This window comes from Solanum stenotomum, chromosome 5 (assembly GCF_019186545.1).
Source record: "Solanum stenotomum isolate F172 chromosome 5, ASM1918654v1, whole genome shotgun sequence".
Taxonomy (NCBI): Eukaryota; Viridiplantae; Streptophyta; class Magnoliopsida; order Solanales; family Solanaceae; genus Solanum; species Solanum stenotomum.
The window spans coordinates 7,410,233-7,427,547 of NC_064286.1; the positions used below are offsets into that span (position 1 = coordinate 7,410,233).

Genomic DNA, 17,315 nt, shown 5'->3' on the forward strand with positions numbered 1-17,315 from the left:
GTTATGTGAAGAAAATATAGAGTATATACCTTTATATGTACGACATATATATGTGTACCTTGTATTTGAACCTGTTTGCATATCTAAAATTTGAAATAGCATGTTAAAAAAGATTAAAATGTTATTAGCAATGTTTGATTCAAAAGAGTAAGTATAGTCAATACATTTTATAAAGGGGTGATGTAAAGAGTATAAAAAATAGGCCTAACTATTGAAACTTATTCTATAGTTACATTTGTTTTGTTAAATATATAAGCCTACTTTCTTACTTGTTTTCTAAAAAATGGGTATTTCTAAAGGGTAAATATCTTAGCCTTAAATATATTTCTAAAGGGTAATTACTTTAGCCTTTAAACTAGTTTCAAATTTATTTTGAGAATCTTTAAATGATAAGTTTTTCTTAACATAAAGGCCTGAGTAAGGGTCGATAAGTAAAGCCAATAAACATTTGGTCCTTCTCAAAATAAATAATTTAAGCCGTATGTATCTTTCAAAACTACAAAAGGGTAATAATTCTACAAGCCTTATATCATCCATTTTGGCCTTTTGAAATCACGTTTCTTCTTCCCTTTTGAGAATAGTGTTTGAAAACACTTTTGGATTCAAACTATTGCACTTTTAAACTCTCAAAGTATAGTGGTTAGTTCCAAAAAAAAATTATATTTTTAGATCTCACAAAATGGTGTTTGAAACTAAAAGAAAAGACCTCATTTTTACACAAAGAATATCCGTGATTTTAAAGCTAAAAATCTGCATTTTGTACCTCAAAATCCGCATCATAAGACTCTCATAACAAAGCATTTTTTTGTTTCAAAAATACACATTTTTGCACCTAAAATCTACACGTTAAAAGCTGCAATTTTATCTCATGAAATCTGGAATTTTTAAAAGCTAAAATCTGTATTTTTCAAACCTGAAAATCTGCATTTTTTAAGTTCTAAAAATCTGCTTGATAGAGCATGTTGAAACTGCATTTTCCGCGCTAAAATCTGCAATTTTTAAGCTGAAAATCTGCACTTTTTTTTAACTAGAGATGCATCATTTTAACCCAAACTAGCTTACAATAAAACTCTTGTAATGCAACATTTTTTTTTTGTTAAAAAATATACACGTAAAACCTGCACTAAGGCTGTTGTACAGCTGCAGTTTTTTAGCTCTCAAAATCTGCAATTTTAAGTTAAACATTTGCACTTCAAAGTTCACAAAAAAAAGGGTTGTGTTTTGAGCCTCAGAAAACTTGCGACTTTTACACTCAAATTCCACCTCTTTTGAGCTCAAAATTCAGCATTTTCTAGCTCAAAACGCTGTACTTTTGAGCAATAAAAATGCACTTTCTGGCTTCTGCTAAAGCTTCAAAATCTGCCACCAATATCTTAAGAAATCTTTTCAAAAGAAGACCCCTTTGTAAAAATCTTTTCTATAACTCAAAAGATAACGTCTAACAAGGCAACTAGGGACTAGTTAGCAAGCTTTACCCATCTTAAGTTGATTTCTACAAACCTGCACAAAGAGCAATAACCCAAGAAAAATATTGTTGATGAATACGTAAATGAGTTGGTCAAAATAATAATAATAATAATAACAATATATGTATATATAGACAAATCGATGTAGTTAGAGTAAAAGGAAGGTGAGGAGCTGAAGATTTTAGACTCTTATCCCTCATGGGCCGATTATAAGCCCGGCTCTATAACGGAACCGACGCGAAATGCGGATGCTAAATTCGAGCGAAAACACAACTGCTAATGCTTTTCCGATATGAGCTAGGCCAGAGTCGTGTTACAACTCCAGACGCGCTCCCAGGTGTACATGTATAAAAAAATAAAAAATAAAATTAGCATGATCATAAGCAAAATTAGTGAACACAGAGTGATACATATACTTCACCATTTTTCGGAGCTAAGCAAATGTCCTAACTAATTCAATATGGTTAGTCATTCACGTTTTGGACAAAGAACTTACACCGTGTGCAATGAAGCTGCAAGACAGTTAACTGCCCAACAAATCTACACTTTCATTTTAGATGATTCACTAAATATGTAAAAGTATCCAGCAATAGATCATAAAACGATATCTCCTAATTCCTAACTGACAGAATGTCAATAGACTTAACAAATTTCAATCTTCTTCCTATTTTTTAAGCACTTCATGGTTCAGACAAGAGCCGAAATGTGAAAGTAGATTAGACATCTTGTTCCATGTTTAAACAGTTCATGGGATTGGCTTAGTCAATTAAGGCGGCATCAATGGAACATAATGAAAGAAGTAAGCCATGATTAGGTGCGAACTCAAATTCTTAGAGTTTTGATTAAGTATTTTTTTCGGCAAATGACTAAAATGAATTTAGAAATAAGATGTGATGTGATCCAACAAATTTCGGCGCGTTAAGATAAACCAAAATTTTCTAATGCATATCTACCAAAAATTGAAGCATCCAATTGTCTAGCTACATAGAGGACAAAGAGCTTCGCACGTAGTCACTCCAGGATACTTCATATTATTAAACTAGATAGAACATGACCTCAAAATCGATTAAACATATAAGTTTCAACGGTAATTAACAAGCATTGAGGTTTGGGGTAAAGATGTTTCTATTTTACAAGATATTTCTTATTAAGTGGGAGATAGAAGACAAATATATATTAGTCCCTCAATTCAATTATTAAGTAGAGCTTAAAGTAACTTAATTTATCTAACTCGGAACAAGATGACACATCGACTATGTACAAACTGAAATTTCCAGATTTTAGCAAAGTAAATGATGTATTTTAGTCTAAACCACAAAAGGAGGCAGTCACATTCCTGAATTTTGTTCATTTTCAAGTCTAAATCTCTTAGCCAAACTACAAACAGAGGAAATGTTGCAGAAAAATCTTAAATATGAAGGTCATATATGTTATGTTTCACAAGAGGAAATATACAATAGTGAAAAATGAGCCTTCTCAAAACGGAAATAAATAACCAGAGACCTATTTTACAATCTGCCAAATCAATTTAATTCATGCTTTGGTGTTTCAATAAAAGGGTATCTCCCTATAATCACAGCCTGAAAGTTCTCAACCAAAACTAAGAGGGAAGAAAAAGAAAATATTAACAAGAAGACATTTTTTACTCGACAAGGCTAATCACTGATCAAGACAAGTTCGATCCTGTGTGAGCCAAGTTCATACTAAGCACGATGCCAAAATGAAGACATATTTTAACAGTTAATTAACACCAAACTATGAATATTCCTTAACATGGACAGATTTGATTTCCATTTGCTTATTTTTATTTTTTTGAGAACATGATGTATGCGACAATGCTTAGAATTTTGAATACAAATTCGTAACATATTCCATTCGATCAACTGACTTGTACTTAGGAGTTCACATTTCGCAGGATCATTTATATACATATATATATATATATATATATATATCTTAATGCTATGACGACAACAACATTACTAAAACAGCCCCTTAAAGGCATGAAAAGATTTAATGACCTATTTGACAAAACAATAAACATTTCATCTTATACAGATATTTTAAACTATATTAAAAGGGAAAGTAAGAGCAGAAGAGAAAAAATAAAAAGAACGAAGACATATGAACCAGTAACACGTTCAAGATACTAACATGGTCGAAGTTGTATATGAAATTGAAAATACAATCTAGAGAGAACGCTAACCTTGTGTAGAGCAGCAAACAAGAGCTTCGACATCAAAATTTTTAACTGCGAACTCGAACTCCCAACTCGAAGAAGAAACGAAAATAGAGAACAAAAGATTTTTGGATTGTCTTTGGACGTTTTTTGATGATTTCCCAATGGTTGTTCGAGATTTTTTCTTTTTTTTTTCTTTTTGCTGATTCCCCCCGATGATCCTCGAATGAGAACCAAAGCCTCTTTTTATAGGCAAAATTCGGACTCTTAAAAATCCAGATTTGAAACTCAACATTATTAAAACCCATTGTGTAATGCAAGGGACGAGTGAAATCTTGAAAACATCACCTTTTTAGGCTTCTCAGAGTTGAGACCTACGAGCTCATGATGTTCTTGAGTTTTCTTTTCGATGTAAAAAATAAGGGGAAAGGTGGGTTTATTGACGGTAGTGGCAGAGAAAGGTGATAGAAGGGATGTAAAGTTGACGAGAGGGAGTTGTGATTGATAGAGGATAAGGAGAATAAGGTGGAAACCTGCCGGATATTGCATTTTTCCGGCGGTCCACAGGCAGCGGCGATTTTGATGGAATAGCAGTGAATGGCATGGGGAAGATGAGGACTTTTTGGGAAAGGAAAACGTCCTTTTTCTGAAAAAAGGAGAAGAACAACGTTGGGGTCTTTTTTTTTATTGGGAAATTATGAAAAGGTCTTATCTAATTTGGGTCGTCTGATCGTTTGATCGGACGGTCAAAAATTAATCAAGAGTTAAATAAATAAATATATATATAATGATAAAAGGTTAATTAACTAGGGCCGTTAGATTTAAACGTAGGGTCAAAATTTAAGCTAAAGAAGCACAATCCATGTGCTTGCCTACGTGGCATATACGGATTGGCCGGTTTAAGGAGACTTGGATTGCCAAAATTGCTCAAATTAAAATCATTTAAATTATGACTACTTCTTTATTAAATAGTCATAATTTATTAAATTAAAAATAATTATTTTACAAGACTAGCTTATTTGATAAAATTAGTCACTCTTAAAAATTAAATTAGTAAATCATTAATTAACTAAGCTTTCTAATTTTAATAAATGCACGAAAAATATCTATTGAAACAAAAGGAATTATATTTGAATAGAAAATAGATTCGATTCTTAAGAACGACACTTATTTAAAAAATGAGAAGTAATATAATATATTTAATTTTGTAAGAAATAACATTTATGAAATAAATTTATCAGGTAAAAAATAAATAATCAAAAAATCTTTTCGTATTCCTATAAAAATTTCATAACATATTATTATTATTATTATTATTATTATTATTATTATTATAAAATGTGGAGAGCCAAAATTGAGTGTCAACAATGCCTACCATTCCAATCAAATTTTCCCTTAAGCAACCTTTCATGTGCACCATAGGCCCTATGGCAAGACAGGCCAGGTTACCTTTTGATCATAGCACCACTCAATCCAAAGCAATTTTTGATCTATTACATGTTGATCTTTGGGGATCATACCATGTGTCTACATATGATAATTACAAATATTTTATCACCCTTGTGGATGATTATAGTAGAGCCACATGGACACACTTGTTGAGCACTAAAAGTAATGCCTTATCAGTCATTCAGACCTTCACAAACATGGTAGAGAACCAGTTCCAAACAACTATTAAGTGCATCAGATCTGATAATGGACTAGAGTTCAACAATGCTGAAACAAATAAATTCCTCCAAAGTAAAGGTATCACACATCAGAAGAGTTGTCCCTATACTCCACAACAAAACAGCATAGTAGAGAGAAAACACGAGTACTTACTAGAAACAGCCAAAGCTCTTCTATTCCAATCCAAACTGCCTGTAAGATACTTGGGTGAATGTATTCTTACAGCCACATATCTTATAAACAGACTTCCTTCCACTTTTCTTAAAAACAAATGTCCTTATGAAGTATTATACAAAGAAAAACCAAAATATAGTCAACTTAGGTCTTTTGGATGCCTCTGCTATCCCACAGTACCTAAAGTCCACAGGGACAAGCTAGAACCAAGAACCACACCTCACATTTTTATAGGATATCCTTTTGGAACTAAAGGGTACAAAGTAATGAGTCTTGCCACAAAAAGAATACACATTTCTAGAGATGTAGTGTTTCATGAAGGTGTCTTTCCTTTTGCTATGACTTCAGAAAAATCCACTTTCCCTTTTGTTTTTAAGTCAATTTTCCCTAATTCTTTTTCTGATTGTACTGATCATTGTGATATATTGTTAAACAAACATTCAGAAGTAATTGATGCTCACAATAATTTGTCATCTAGTCCCCAGTCCATACATACTCCCACACAAATTTCATCCCCACCTTTGCAACCTGTCCACAATGAACCAAATGTTCCCACAGTGTCATTGTAACCTGTCCACAATGAACCAAATGTTCAAACAGTGTCATTGCAACCTGTCCACAATGAACCAAATATTCCCACAGTACTACAAAGAAGATCTAATAGAGAAGTCAAAACACCCCAACATCTAAAGAATTATGTTTTATCTCTTCCTACATTAAAAACACCTTCCATTTCCACTTCTTCCAATCCCAGTACTGCCCAGGCTACCCTATCACTTAACACATTGTTCAATAAACACAATCATATACCTCCTAAAGTCATTGCATCTAACAGTCAAATTTTGGTTGAGAACATATGTTGTGACAATGAACCATCTTCTTATGAAGAAGCTGCCCTGAGTCCAGCCTGGCAAAAGACCATGAACCAAGAATTTGATGCTTTGTATGCCAATAAAACTTGGGACCTAGTTAAGTTACCTACAGGAAAGAAAGCCATTGGATGTCGATGGGTTTACAAGGTAAAACATAAAGCTGTTGGGAGCATAGAGAGGTTCAAAGCTAGACTGGTGGTTAAGGGCTATAATCAGCAAGCTGGAATAGATTATACAAAGACATATTCACCAGTTGTTAAAATGACTACTGTAAGGACCTGGTAGCATGTGCTGTGAAAAAGGGTTGGGAAATGTTTCAACTTGATGTCAATAATGCATTTTTGCATGGTGACCTTCATGAGGAGGTGTATATGACAGTACCTCAAGCTCTTGATGTGAATGAGTCAAATTTGGTATGCAAACTAAATAAGTCTTTATATGGCCTTAAACAGCCAGCAGGCAATGGTATGCCAAGTTGACTGAAGCACTATCTCTCAGAGGCTATACACACTCACACCATGATTATTCATTGTTTTACAAGAAATCTGATTCATTGGTGGTCTTTGTGGCAGTCTATGTTGATGATATTGTTCTAACATGCACAAATATTAATGAAATCATACAGATTAAAGTCTACTTGGACAAGACTTTCAAGATTAAAGATCTTGGCAAGCTACATTATTTTTTGGGGCTGGAGATACTTGATACAACAGGAGGGGTACTCATTTCACAAAGGAAGTTTGTATTGGATTTATTGAAGGAGTATGATTGCTACAATTACAGTTCCCTTTCGTCCCCCCTTGATCCTACTGTTAAACTTAAGGCCAAGAAAGGAACTCCAATCTCTGATCCTACCTATTATAGAAAACTAGTAGGCAAGCTGAACTTCCTCACCAACACTAGGTTGGATATAGCTTTTAGTGTCCAACAATTGAGCCAATTCATGCAGGACCCCAGGACTCCTCACCTGCAGGTTGCTTTCCATTTACTCAGATACTTGAAGCAAGATCCTACTTTGGGGATTTACCTGTCAAATGATCTTGATTGTACTATGAAGGCATACTGTGATTCAGACTGGGCAACATGTCCAGATTCTAGGAGATCTGTGAGTAGATACTTAGTTTTGCTTGGAAACAGCCCTATCAGTTGGAAGTCTAAGAAACAAGAAACAATTTCTTTGTCATCTGCCGAGGCAGAGTACAGATCACTCAGGAAAGTGGTAGGTGAACTAATTTGGTTGCACAGACTAGTCACTGAATTGACTATATCCCATTCTTTTCCAATTAATGTATATTGTGATAGTCAAGTTGCTATACATATAGCACACAATCCTGTCTTCCATGAAAGAACTAAACATATTGAAGTTGATTGCCATTTTGTACGTAATAAGTTGCAAGAAAGACTCATCTCTCTCCACCATGTAGTCACTACTGAACAACTAGCAGACATCCTCACTAAAGCACTCATTAGTATTAAACATGCTACAGTTCTGAGCAAGTTGGTTGTGAGATCATCACCATCAACTTGAGGAGGGCTATTGACAATTACAACTGCACAACCAATTAATTATTTAGCTAAACCGTAGTTAGTTAGTTTGTTGCTACTCATCAGCTGCTTAGTCATAGTGTAGTTTGTTATATGGCAGTTAGTTAGTTAGGATATTTTCACATTTTTTATTCTTCTAGAATAGTCCAACACACGTGTATATAATGCTACATTGATCAATGAAACAGTGCTGGTTTTCATTCTCTTCAAACACAGAGTTCTTAGCTTTCTTCCTATCAAATGCTATTCATGGCTTCCCTGTTTTGACTCAATTGAGTATACTCCACTGTTGTATGTTTGATAAACCCAAAAGGACCCGACTCATTCATGGCCCAACCCAACATAAACCGTGTTTTATATTAACACAACTAGCGATAAAATTATTTTTTCACCTCCCATAATCTCTCAATTTTATGAACCATTATCTAAAGGAGAAAGTGTCAAACCAATTGAGAGTGTTAAGTATTTCGTTTTTGTAATGGCGAAATGTTGTTTAAATTTAGTCTTGTTAGTTAACTAATATCTCAGTTGATTTTTTTAGTCGTTTCTAAATGAGTTTTATTACATTTACAAGTTATGGAAAAATTGAAGTTTACGAGAGGCAATTTATTTAGGGCAAACATATTGACCATCATTTTGCTAGGAATGTCAGGAAAATATTACAGTATAATCTAGGGACATTACCTATTTAGGTTTTTGCCTTTCTTGTGGATCATCCTATGGATATCAAATGATGGAAATAATAAAGTAGAAATTTGAAACTTGGAAATACATTCTCCCTCGAAACAACATGTTAGAGAGATTTCGAAAACCTAGCTAATCTATGAGTTAAAGTCTTGAAGTTGAAGGCAAGGTAAACACAAAAAAAATATTATATGATCCTTCAAATAGTATTATTTGATGTTCTCATGATAAAGAAGAAACATCAATCACTCTCTAATTGTACTATACTAACATTCTTGCCAAAAAGAAAGTAGAAGGAAAAATATCAAATATACAATTCTAATTAATTGTCTCTCGAGACTCATTACTACTTAAAAAAACAAGAATTAGAGATGAAGTTTTTTATAGCCATTTGTATATAAGTAGGGGAAAAGGGCCTGATATACCCCTCAAAAATATTATATGATCCTTCAAAAACTTATGTTAGTTACAAGTAATTTAGCGGACGAATTTTATAGCTATTTTTTTCTTAAAATAATGTTCAATGACTCAATACATTAAGTTTGTTACTTCTCTTTCTCTTCTTTCTTCTCTTTCTCTTCTTTTTCTTCTTTCTTTTCTTTCTCTTCTTCTCCGTCACCCCGCCATAAATCAGACAATGTAGGAAGCTTGTATTCGCCACTATAAGTGAGGGGAATGGTGAAGTTACCAAATACAGGAAGGTCAATAATGAAACCCAACTCAAGTGTATAATCTATGTCCCAATCTGCTGCAATATCCCTCACTAAGCTCAATATCGCGCTGTGTGGAACCTTCGCTGGCACGTCTACTAGGGTTGTGCTTTTCGCCTTCAATGATCCCGGGTCTGGAATTGTACCTGTAGCTACTATGCTGGAATTCAATTCAAAGTAAAGTAATCAATAAGAGTGAAAGAAAAATAATTTTTGAGTGATAAACTATGAAGTTTGGGTGACTTTTATGTATAAATAAAAATAAAAATAGAAAAGTGAATTTTGTGCGACAAATTATCAAAGTTGGATGATCGTTAGTGAATCTACCCCAAGTACCCTCAGGCACACATGAAAATGAACTCATAAACCTATCTTTTGCATTTTGTTTTTTCTATGATGTTACTAGTAATTATTCAAAAATATATAGTCAAAGATCTTTCAGAAACATGTTCTCTACCCTTACAAAGGTTGGGGTATGATTTGTATACATCCTCATTAAGGGCAGGCCCTATTCATCTCGTGATGATAAGTAAGGGTGTTCACCAAAAACCCAAAAATCGATCAAGAACACATATTTTTATCGTTTAGTTTGATTTTTATTTTAAATTTTAAAAATCGATAAACTTTGGTATTAAGCAAAAAAGCTATTGGAAAAATCAAACCAACCTGACTATATAAATACCTAATTTAAAATCATACAATTGCACATATATAACTAAAAAAAATCAACAAAATCAAACCTATGAAAAAATCGACTTAATTAATTTGTTTTAATTTCAACATTTGAAAAATAAATTTAATTGATTTTAGTTTCCTTACCAACCCAAATTATATCATAAACATCCCTAACAATTAGTTGTGCATTCGCAATGAACCTACCATTTAACGTGTGTATTATATCATATAGTAATTTTAGTTTTTGTACCTGCCCCCACATTTGACAACATAAGCAATCTCCATGATAGGAATTGGAACATGGTAAGGATTCGTAACAGAAACTTTAGCATGATATGAAATGCTATCAAAGCTAATATTCTTCACATCCACATCCATAACCGTTGCTTCTGGCTTCTCCATCTCCGCCACCTTCTCTGATACGTAATTCTTCGCCTTGTCTACGTAATCCATCCTTCTTGAACAAATATTTTGGATTTGAGTTTCGATTTACGATTGTCGATATAAAAGATAAGATAGACTTGAATTCCTGGCAATCGATATTCAGCTAGTTGTATGATGTGAAAAAAAATAGATTGGATTTCTTGTTATGACAAGACGGATTAACTAAATCCACGGCCGGCTATCCATTTATTCATTAATTACTAATGTGTTATATTGATTTATATTATTACTTTAGAATTTAGGATAATATATATATATATATATATATATCCATAAGTAAAAGGAGCGAAAACATATTTTTTAATTAATTTACGATTAAATATGCTTTCTGAAATATTATAAGAATCGAAATTAAAATTATCAATATTTAAATAATAAAAAAAAAGTGATATATCCCTTGGCTTAATCAATCAAACAAATAATCCAATGAGTTTAACGTGTTGTATACTCCTTCCGTTTAAAAAAGAATAAACTAGTTTGATTTGACATGCAATTTAAGAAAATAAAGAAGACTTTTGAATCTTGTGGTCCTAAATTAAAGTTATGTAAAATGTACAAAATTGTCTTTTAATCTTGTGGTATTAAACATGCAACGTGAAAAGTTGAAATTAAAATATTACCAAAAAAAGAACGAAGTCATTCTTTTTTAAACAGACTAAAACAAAAAGGAGGTCATTCTTTTTTAAACAGAGAGAATACAATAGAATTGGAAATAGTTATGATGTTGGTTTATGGGACGGAGGGAGTATTGTGGATCATCTATTTTTAGTAAGATGACAAGTATTAAAAAATAAAGAGTATTAAATGTAGAAATGTGTCCTTTTTTTGGACGGACTAAAAAAATATATTATATAAATTGGGATACAAAAAATTATTTTGACTCATTTCATATCCTTTAAAAAAGGGAAAATTACATAAATGGACCATAAAATCAAAAATAATTACAAGTCATACTCAAACCCAAAAAAATTCCTGAAATACCCATTCTCTCATAAATAATTATAGCTCATACCCCAATTCATTAAGAGTGATAATTTTCACTTAACTGATACTAAATCAGTATTATATATTGTATTGGTATCATTAAGACTAATCATTTTCACTTAACTAATACTAAATCAGTATTATATACTGTNAATAATTACAAGTCATACTCAAACCCAAAAAAATTCCTGAAATACCCATTCTCTCATAAATAATTATAGCTCATACCCCAATTCATTAAGACTGATAATTTTCACTTAACTGATACTAAATCAGTATTATATATTGTATTAGTATCATTAAGACTAATCATTTTCACTTAACTAATACTAAATCAGTATTATATATTGTATTGATATCATTAATTCTGATTAGTCAATGATACTATAAGAGTATATAGTATCATCGACTAATGAATAATTTCTGAACAAGAAACTTTAATGATATATATATATATATATATATATATATATATATATATATACTGATTTAGTATCAATTAAGTGAAATTATCAACCTTAATGATACAAATACAGTATATAATACTAATTTAGTATCGGTTAAGCGAAATTATCAACTTTAATGATACCAATACAGTATATGATATTGATTTAGTATCAGTTAAGCAAAATTAGTTAGGAGGTATATAGTGTAATTATTTAGTGGGGTATGAATATAAAGGAATATATATTTGTAATTATTTTACTTTTATGGAATATTTACTTAGTTTCTCCTTTTAAAAAATATTTATCACTTCATCGCAACTTGTGAATTACAACAGTAATCTACTGCCCATTTGTAGAACATGAATATGTTTGTTCTCCCATGGTTAGACAATTTTAAAAGTTTGGAACAGTTGTTGTGCTCAAGATATTCTCTCTTGGAATCATTCTTTAAGAATAGATATGTCACTCATTTGGTTTCACCTTATATTAAGGCAGATTCAATGTAGTTCTAATTAATTCAACTATATTTGATATTTTTTATGCAAAGTATAAATATAAAAAATGAGAAGTAAATATTGACAAATTAAATGCTAATTTAGTGATTAAAATTATAAATATTAAATTCATCGAATTAGAATCTTAAATCCATTTCTAAATTGAAGAGACATTTCTAAAAATTATAAAATTTTGCTATAAATTGTTACTTGGAAGAATAAAATAGACGCTTCAAGTAAATTGTTAAAGTAAATTTTAAATCTCCCCAAAAAAATTGTTATACGGAGATAAATTTTTTTTTAATTAATGTTATACGGAGATAAACACATGAACTAATAAAGAAATTAATCATTGGAAATAATTATAACAAAAAGTCCCTCATCTCCAATCGCTAGCTTTTTTTACACAGACGGATAAATAACAAATTATTACAACTTATGTCTTGTAGAAATAACTAATGTTCAATTAAGGTAATAATATGATTGCACATGAATATTGTAACCTAAATTATTTATTATGCATGCAAGTCAATGATGCCAAAGTTAAATTATACTAAACTTTCGGTGGTTCCTCCAATGTTTGCCTCCTAGGCTTTGTGGGATTCATTTCAATTACACTCCTCCTCATGCTCAAATTTAAACATTCCCTAATTTAGGGCGTACACATTCATGAAGTATTTCTACCCTGTAATTATGTGAGACAAAAAAAATCATATTAAATTAGGTGTGACTCAAATATCATATGAAATTAAATCTCGAATCTAAATCATATTGTAAAAGTAAGTTCTAAAGGAGGATGTATTATAAGGAGCTCATAGTTTACGTCAGTCAATTATATTGAACCACATTCAAGTTAAACAAAAAAAAAAAGATTATCACAAAATTAACCTAAAACTAATGAAAGTGAGACATATTGAAAACACTCTTAAATTTGGTGTGAATTGTTAGTTTCATCTTCAAACTATTGACAACCTTAAAATATTTCTCTACTTGTCTAACTAAACTTAAATACATCCTTAATCTTGTCATATGGGTGAAATACACCCCTAAATTCTCACTAAATTTAGAAGTGTTTCGAGACCTTTTATTTAAGTCTCACGCTGCTACAAGAGTTTGAGACTACTTGAGATGCCATGTGGTAGATCTAAGATATATTTAAGTTCAGTTGTCAATAATTCAAAAACAAAATTAATAATTCACATCAAGTTTAAGATTGTTTTTCAATACTTCTCTCAAATTTATATATGTATATACCCATATCATTCTTAAAAGAACACTTTAAAAAAAAAAAAGAATGAATCAATCAATCAAACACTTTCTTTTCTTTTCTCTACATGCCTATGATCTCTTTCTCTATAATGATGGGGGTATGGAATTATACGTTACATCTACAAAATCAATAAAAAAACATCTCATTTCAAGATTCTCTTTTTCTCTTTTCTATCTTCCTATCTCTAACGGACAAAAAAAATAAAATACTACAAACTAAAAAGAACAAAAGCATCATCTCTTTAACTTTTTCTGCCACGTGTCCTTTCCCGGTCGGTCAATCAACCACCGCTGGCCGACGTAGTTGCAGCGTTATTCGCCAGCCAAGTGAACTGAAAAGTCCCCGGAAAATTCTCCGGCGACATTTCTCCGGTGGCCGGAATTTCCAATTCATCCAATCCGTCGAAGAAATCATCATCCGGTTCCATTTTGTCCAACCCAACATCAGAAACACCAAATTCATCATCGTCAACTTCAAAAATGTCCTCTTTTTCGTCCCTGCTGCTTTCTTGATTTTCCGGTGCCGGAGAGTTGGTCGGCGGCGAAGATAAGGTGGGTTTCGCCGTTTTGTGGCGGCTGATTCCGGCTAAGGAATTTCTGTGAGTAGGCATTGGATGGTTGTGCTCAGCTGTATAAGTGACAATGAACATATCCGGGTCGGATCTATTCCGCTCCACTTGTTTTCGGGCCAAACAACCTTTAGAAGTACTGCATTTGTAATATCCCCTGTTTAATCAAAATAAATGTTCATAAAAGTCGACTAAATCACTCGAAATTTCATAAATACATGTAAGAATAAAACAACGTATAATAGAATCTTGTATTTCTATTTTTTTTTTTTTTCCAAATTCTATACATAGAGGCGTTTAGTGCATCCACAAACTTTCTATGTCTTTATTGAACAAAGAAAAATTTCCATCTATTGATTTACTTTTTTTTTAATTTTCAAAAACAAATGAAAGTATTTATTGGAAGCAACCAAAAATGTAGTACTAAAAAACCAATAATACCTTGGGTATCGAGAACCTTTAATGGGTTTTTGTCCATATTTTCTCCAAGACCACATATCAGAAGATAAACCATCAGCAGCTACTTGGCATACTTTCTTTAATTGGTTCTTCCTGAAAATAATAAAAATAAAATCCGTTAAATATATGAAGTAGAAAAAAAAAGTTGAAAAATAACATGGAAGTGTAAAAAATTGGCAAATGTCTAATATTTCCATTAAAAAAATGTTCAATCCTTTATCCTTAACCCAATCAAATTAAAAAAACATCAGATTTTCTAACTATATGAATTTTCACCGACGAGAAGATGGTAAGCACCCCTCACTTTCAACCCGAAGATTGCGAGTTNTTTGACAAATCAAGAAAGGACAACAAATTTTTTCCTATTATACCCTTATTTACATTTCTTGAAAATTGTAAAAGTGTATGTTGTTTCCCTCCAATTTATTTCACTTTAATTCAAATAAGTGGTTGTAATTTTGAAGTGAAAAGTTGTCATAAGGGTAAAATTATAACTTCACTGTGCTAATCATTGTTGTCTTAATCTGTGTGTCATTTCTAAAGTGGACAACTAAAAAGGGACGGAGGGAGTAATATTTTACAATAATAGCAATTCAATTCTAATAATCTTAAATATTGAACCTATAAATTTTAATATCATCTTACTCAACTGATGATTATTATTTTCTTTATTGAGAAAAAAATATGACATCTAAAATTCAAGATCTGTCATCCTGTGTATATACATAAATAGAGAAAACTTCAATTTACAAAAAAAGAAAAAAGTGAGTAGTAATTATAATTTACCTTCTTTTGGTTCTTGGAGTTTGAGCATGTAAAGTACAAAACAAAGAAGGTGTCTTGGGTTGAATTAATTTCGTATTAGCAAGTTGTTGATGTTGCGACGGTGATGGTGGTAGATTCTGTAATAATAATTTCCTGGGTGATGAAATGACGGTGTTTATTTGTTCGGATTGTTGAGTATAGAAAGGCTTGCACAGTTGATGTAACTCTTCAAAATCATCAATAATTTTATTTTTATTCAATAATATGCTCGATTTCAGAACCGGATCTTCAAAGCAAAATACAGAGCTATTGATGCTGCTGTTGTTGTTATCATTATCTGTTCTTCGTTGGAAGTTGCTGCCGCTGGAACTAGCGGCGGTGCAGCTTCTGACGACGGCGTGTAGATCCCAATCTTCTTCCATAGTCTCTCTGTTTTTTTTTTAATTTTAGAGAGAAGAAGAAAAAGACAAAAGAAGGCGCTGACTTTTTGAGGTAAAGAGGGAGGGATGTAAATGAGTACAATTTATTTCTCATATATAGAGAGAGAAAGAGAGTGTTGTATGCGTGTCTTTTAGCTGGTTTTTAAAGACTTCTTTTTTCCTTTCCCAATGGTTTTTTTAAGACCTACTCCCTCCCAAGGTCTTCGTTCGTCATAATTTTTTTTTAGAATCAAATTATAAATATTTGACTAAAATTTTATTTTCATTATATTAATATGCAAAAAAAATGTAATTTATAGTAATTTTCATATAATTTTTAAATATTTAAATTTTTTGTTTAAAATGTCGAATTAATGTAATCTAATTTAACTTTAAAAATTGGTCAAATTATCTTTTGAAAAGCATAATATGACAATTAAAAGGGGACGAGGGAATACGTCCTAAAATATAATTTATAGTGTCAGATATTTGTAGTCTTCAAAATAATTTAGACTGAGGGTAAAATAAGAAAATAATTAATTTTATTTTAAACTTTAAAATAATAACTATTTTGAAACATATATTTTTAAATGAGGACGATAAGTATTTTAAGATTGTGAAAGTATTAATTGCATCTGAATTTGTATTTGTCACTGTTTTAAGAGTTTTGACTTGAAATAAAGTTTAGAATGCTAATTTAAGGAGGTGTTGTACATGTAGTTTTGTCTTTTATCTTGTGAAGGTTAGGTTGTTTTAAATAGATTCGGTTCAAGTAAAGGACAGTAAAATCCAATATGAAAAGAGAGATAGTTATGCTCAACATAATGGAAAAAAGAACAACAGTAAGACATAATAAACAAAGCATAAAAACAACAAATAATAATAAAATTGAAAAACAAGAGTATGACAGTAATAATAATAACACTAACCAGGGAAATTAGATAATGTTCAACTACCTACTAGCTAATTCTATGCCCAGAGGCGAATCTAAGATTTTCAAACATGGGTGCACCCAGAAAAATGTATTAAGTGAGAATTGATCCGAACATGGATGCACCAAGAAAAATGTATTCAGTGAGAATTGATTCTTAATCCTCAAGGTCAATAGCTCAACATTTAACCATGTGGACCAGATAGACTTCTTATAGTACGAGTGCCAGAATATAATAATATACAAATTTAAAAAAATATGTACATAAAATATCTAGTTTTACGAAGAGACCACGAGTTCCGATGCCCTATTTTTTACGTTTAGATTCGCCACTGTCTATGCCATAATCCTCATCTTTCATGTCATACTATTTAGGATCGTATCCTCAAAAAACTATAATAGTTCAGCGTACCTCTATCTTTCTACATACTCTTCAAAATAATTTTTTCATACCTTCTTACTGAAACACACACACACACAAATATATATATATATATGGAAAAGTTAAAACTCATAATAATAACTTTTTTAAAAAATCAAATGGATTAAGAAATACAAATTG

The 17,315-nt window shown here is 31.4% G+C and overlaps 2 protein-coding genes across 2 annotated transcripts; both read right to left on the minus strand.

Annotated features, from left to right (window-relative positions):
• Window positions 1-9,133: 9,133 nt before the first annotated feature.
• Window positions 9,134-10,465, minus strand: LOC125863627 (desiccation protectant protein Lea14 homolog). The gene is made up of 2 exons (XM_049543674.1): window positions 10,224-10,465; window positions 9,134-9,458 (listed from the first exon to the last, which is right to left on the minus strand). The coding sequence occupies exons 1-2, from the start codon at window positions 10,424-10,426 to the stop codon at window positions 9,134-9,136; spliced, it is 528 nt and encodes a 175-aa protein (XP_049399631.1). The 5' UTR covers window positions 10,427-10,465.
• Window positions 10,466-13,632: 3,167 nt separating this feature from the next.
• LOC125864567 (WRKY transcription factor 22-like) lies at window positions 13,633-15,929 on the minus strand. The gene is made up of 3 exons (XM_049544586.1): window positions 15,425-15,929; window positions 14,621-14,731; window positions 13,633-14,336 (listed from the first exon to the last, which is right to left on the minus strand). The coding sequence occupies exons 1-3, from the start codon at window positions 15,823-15,825 to the stop codon at window positions 13,892-13,894; spliced, it is 957 nt and encodes a 318-aa protein (XP_049400543.1). The 5' UTR covers window positions 15,826-15,929; the 3' UTR covers window positions 13,633-13,891.
• Window positions 15,930-17,315: the final 1,386 nt, after the last annotated feature.

What these genes read in the sequence shown, in the direction of transcription:
- LOC125863627 (XM_049543674.1), bottom strand. Translation starts at nt 10,426, where the DNA reads ATGGATTACGTAGACAAGGCGAAGAATTACGTATCAGAGAAGGTGGCG. An exon ending in GTTGTCAAATGTGGGGGCAG is followed by an intron (nt 9,459 to 10,223) that starts GTACAAAAACTA and finishes ATTGAATTCCAG; the next exon opens with CATAGTAGCTACAGGTACAA.
- LOC125864567 (XM_049544586.1), bottom strand. Translation starts at nt 15,825, where the DNA reads ATGGAAGAAGATTGGGATCTACACGCCGTCGTCAGAAGCTGCACCGCC. An exon ending in ACTCCAAGAACCAAAAGAAG is followed by an intron (nt 14,732 to 15,424) that starts GTAAATTATAAT and finishes TATTATTTTCAG; the next exon opens with GAAGAACCAATTAAAGAAAG. An exon ending in AAAGGTTCTCGATACCCAAG is followed by an intron (nt 14,337 to 14,620) that starts GTATTATTGGTT and finishes TTGATTAAACAG; the next exon opens with GGGATATTACAAATGCAGTA.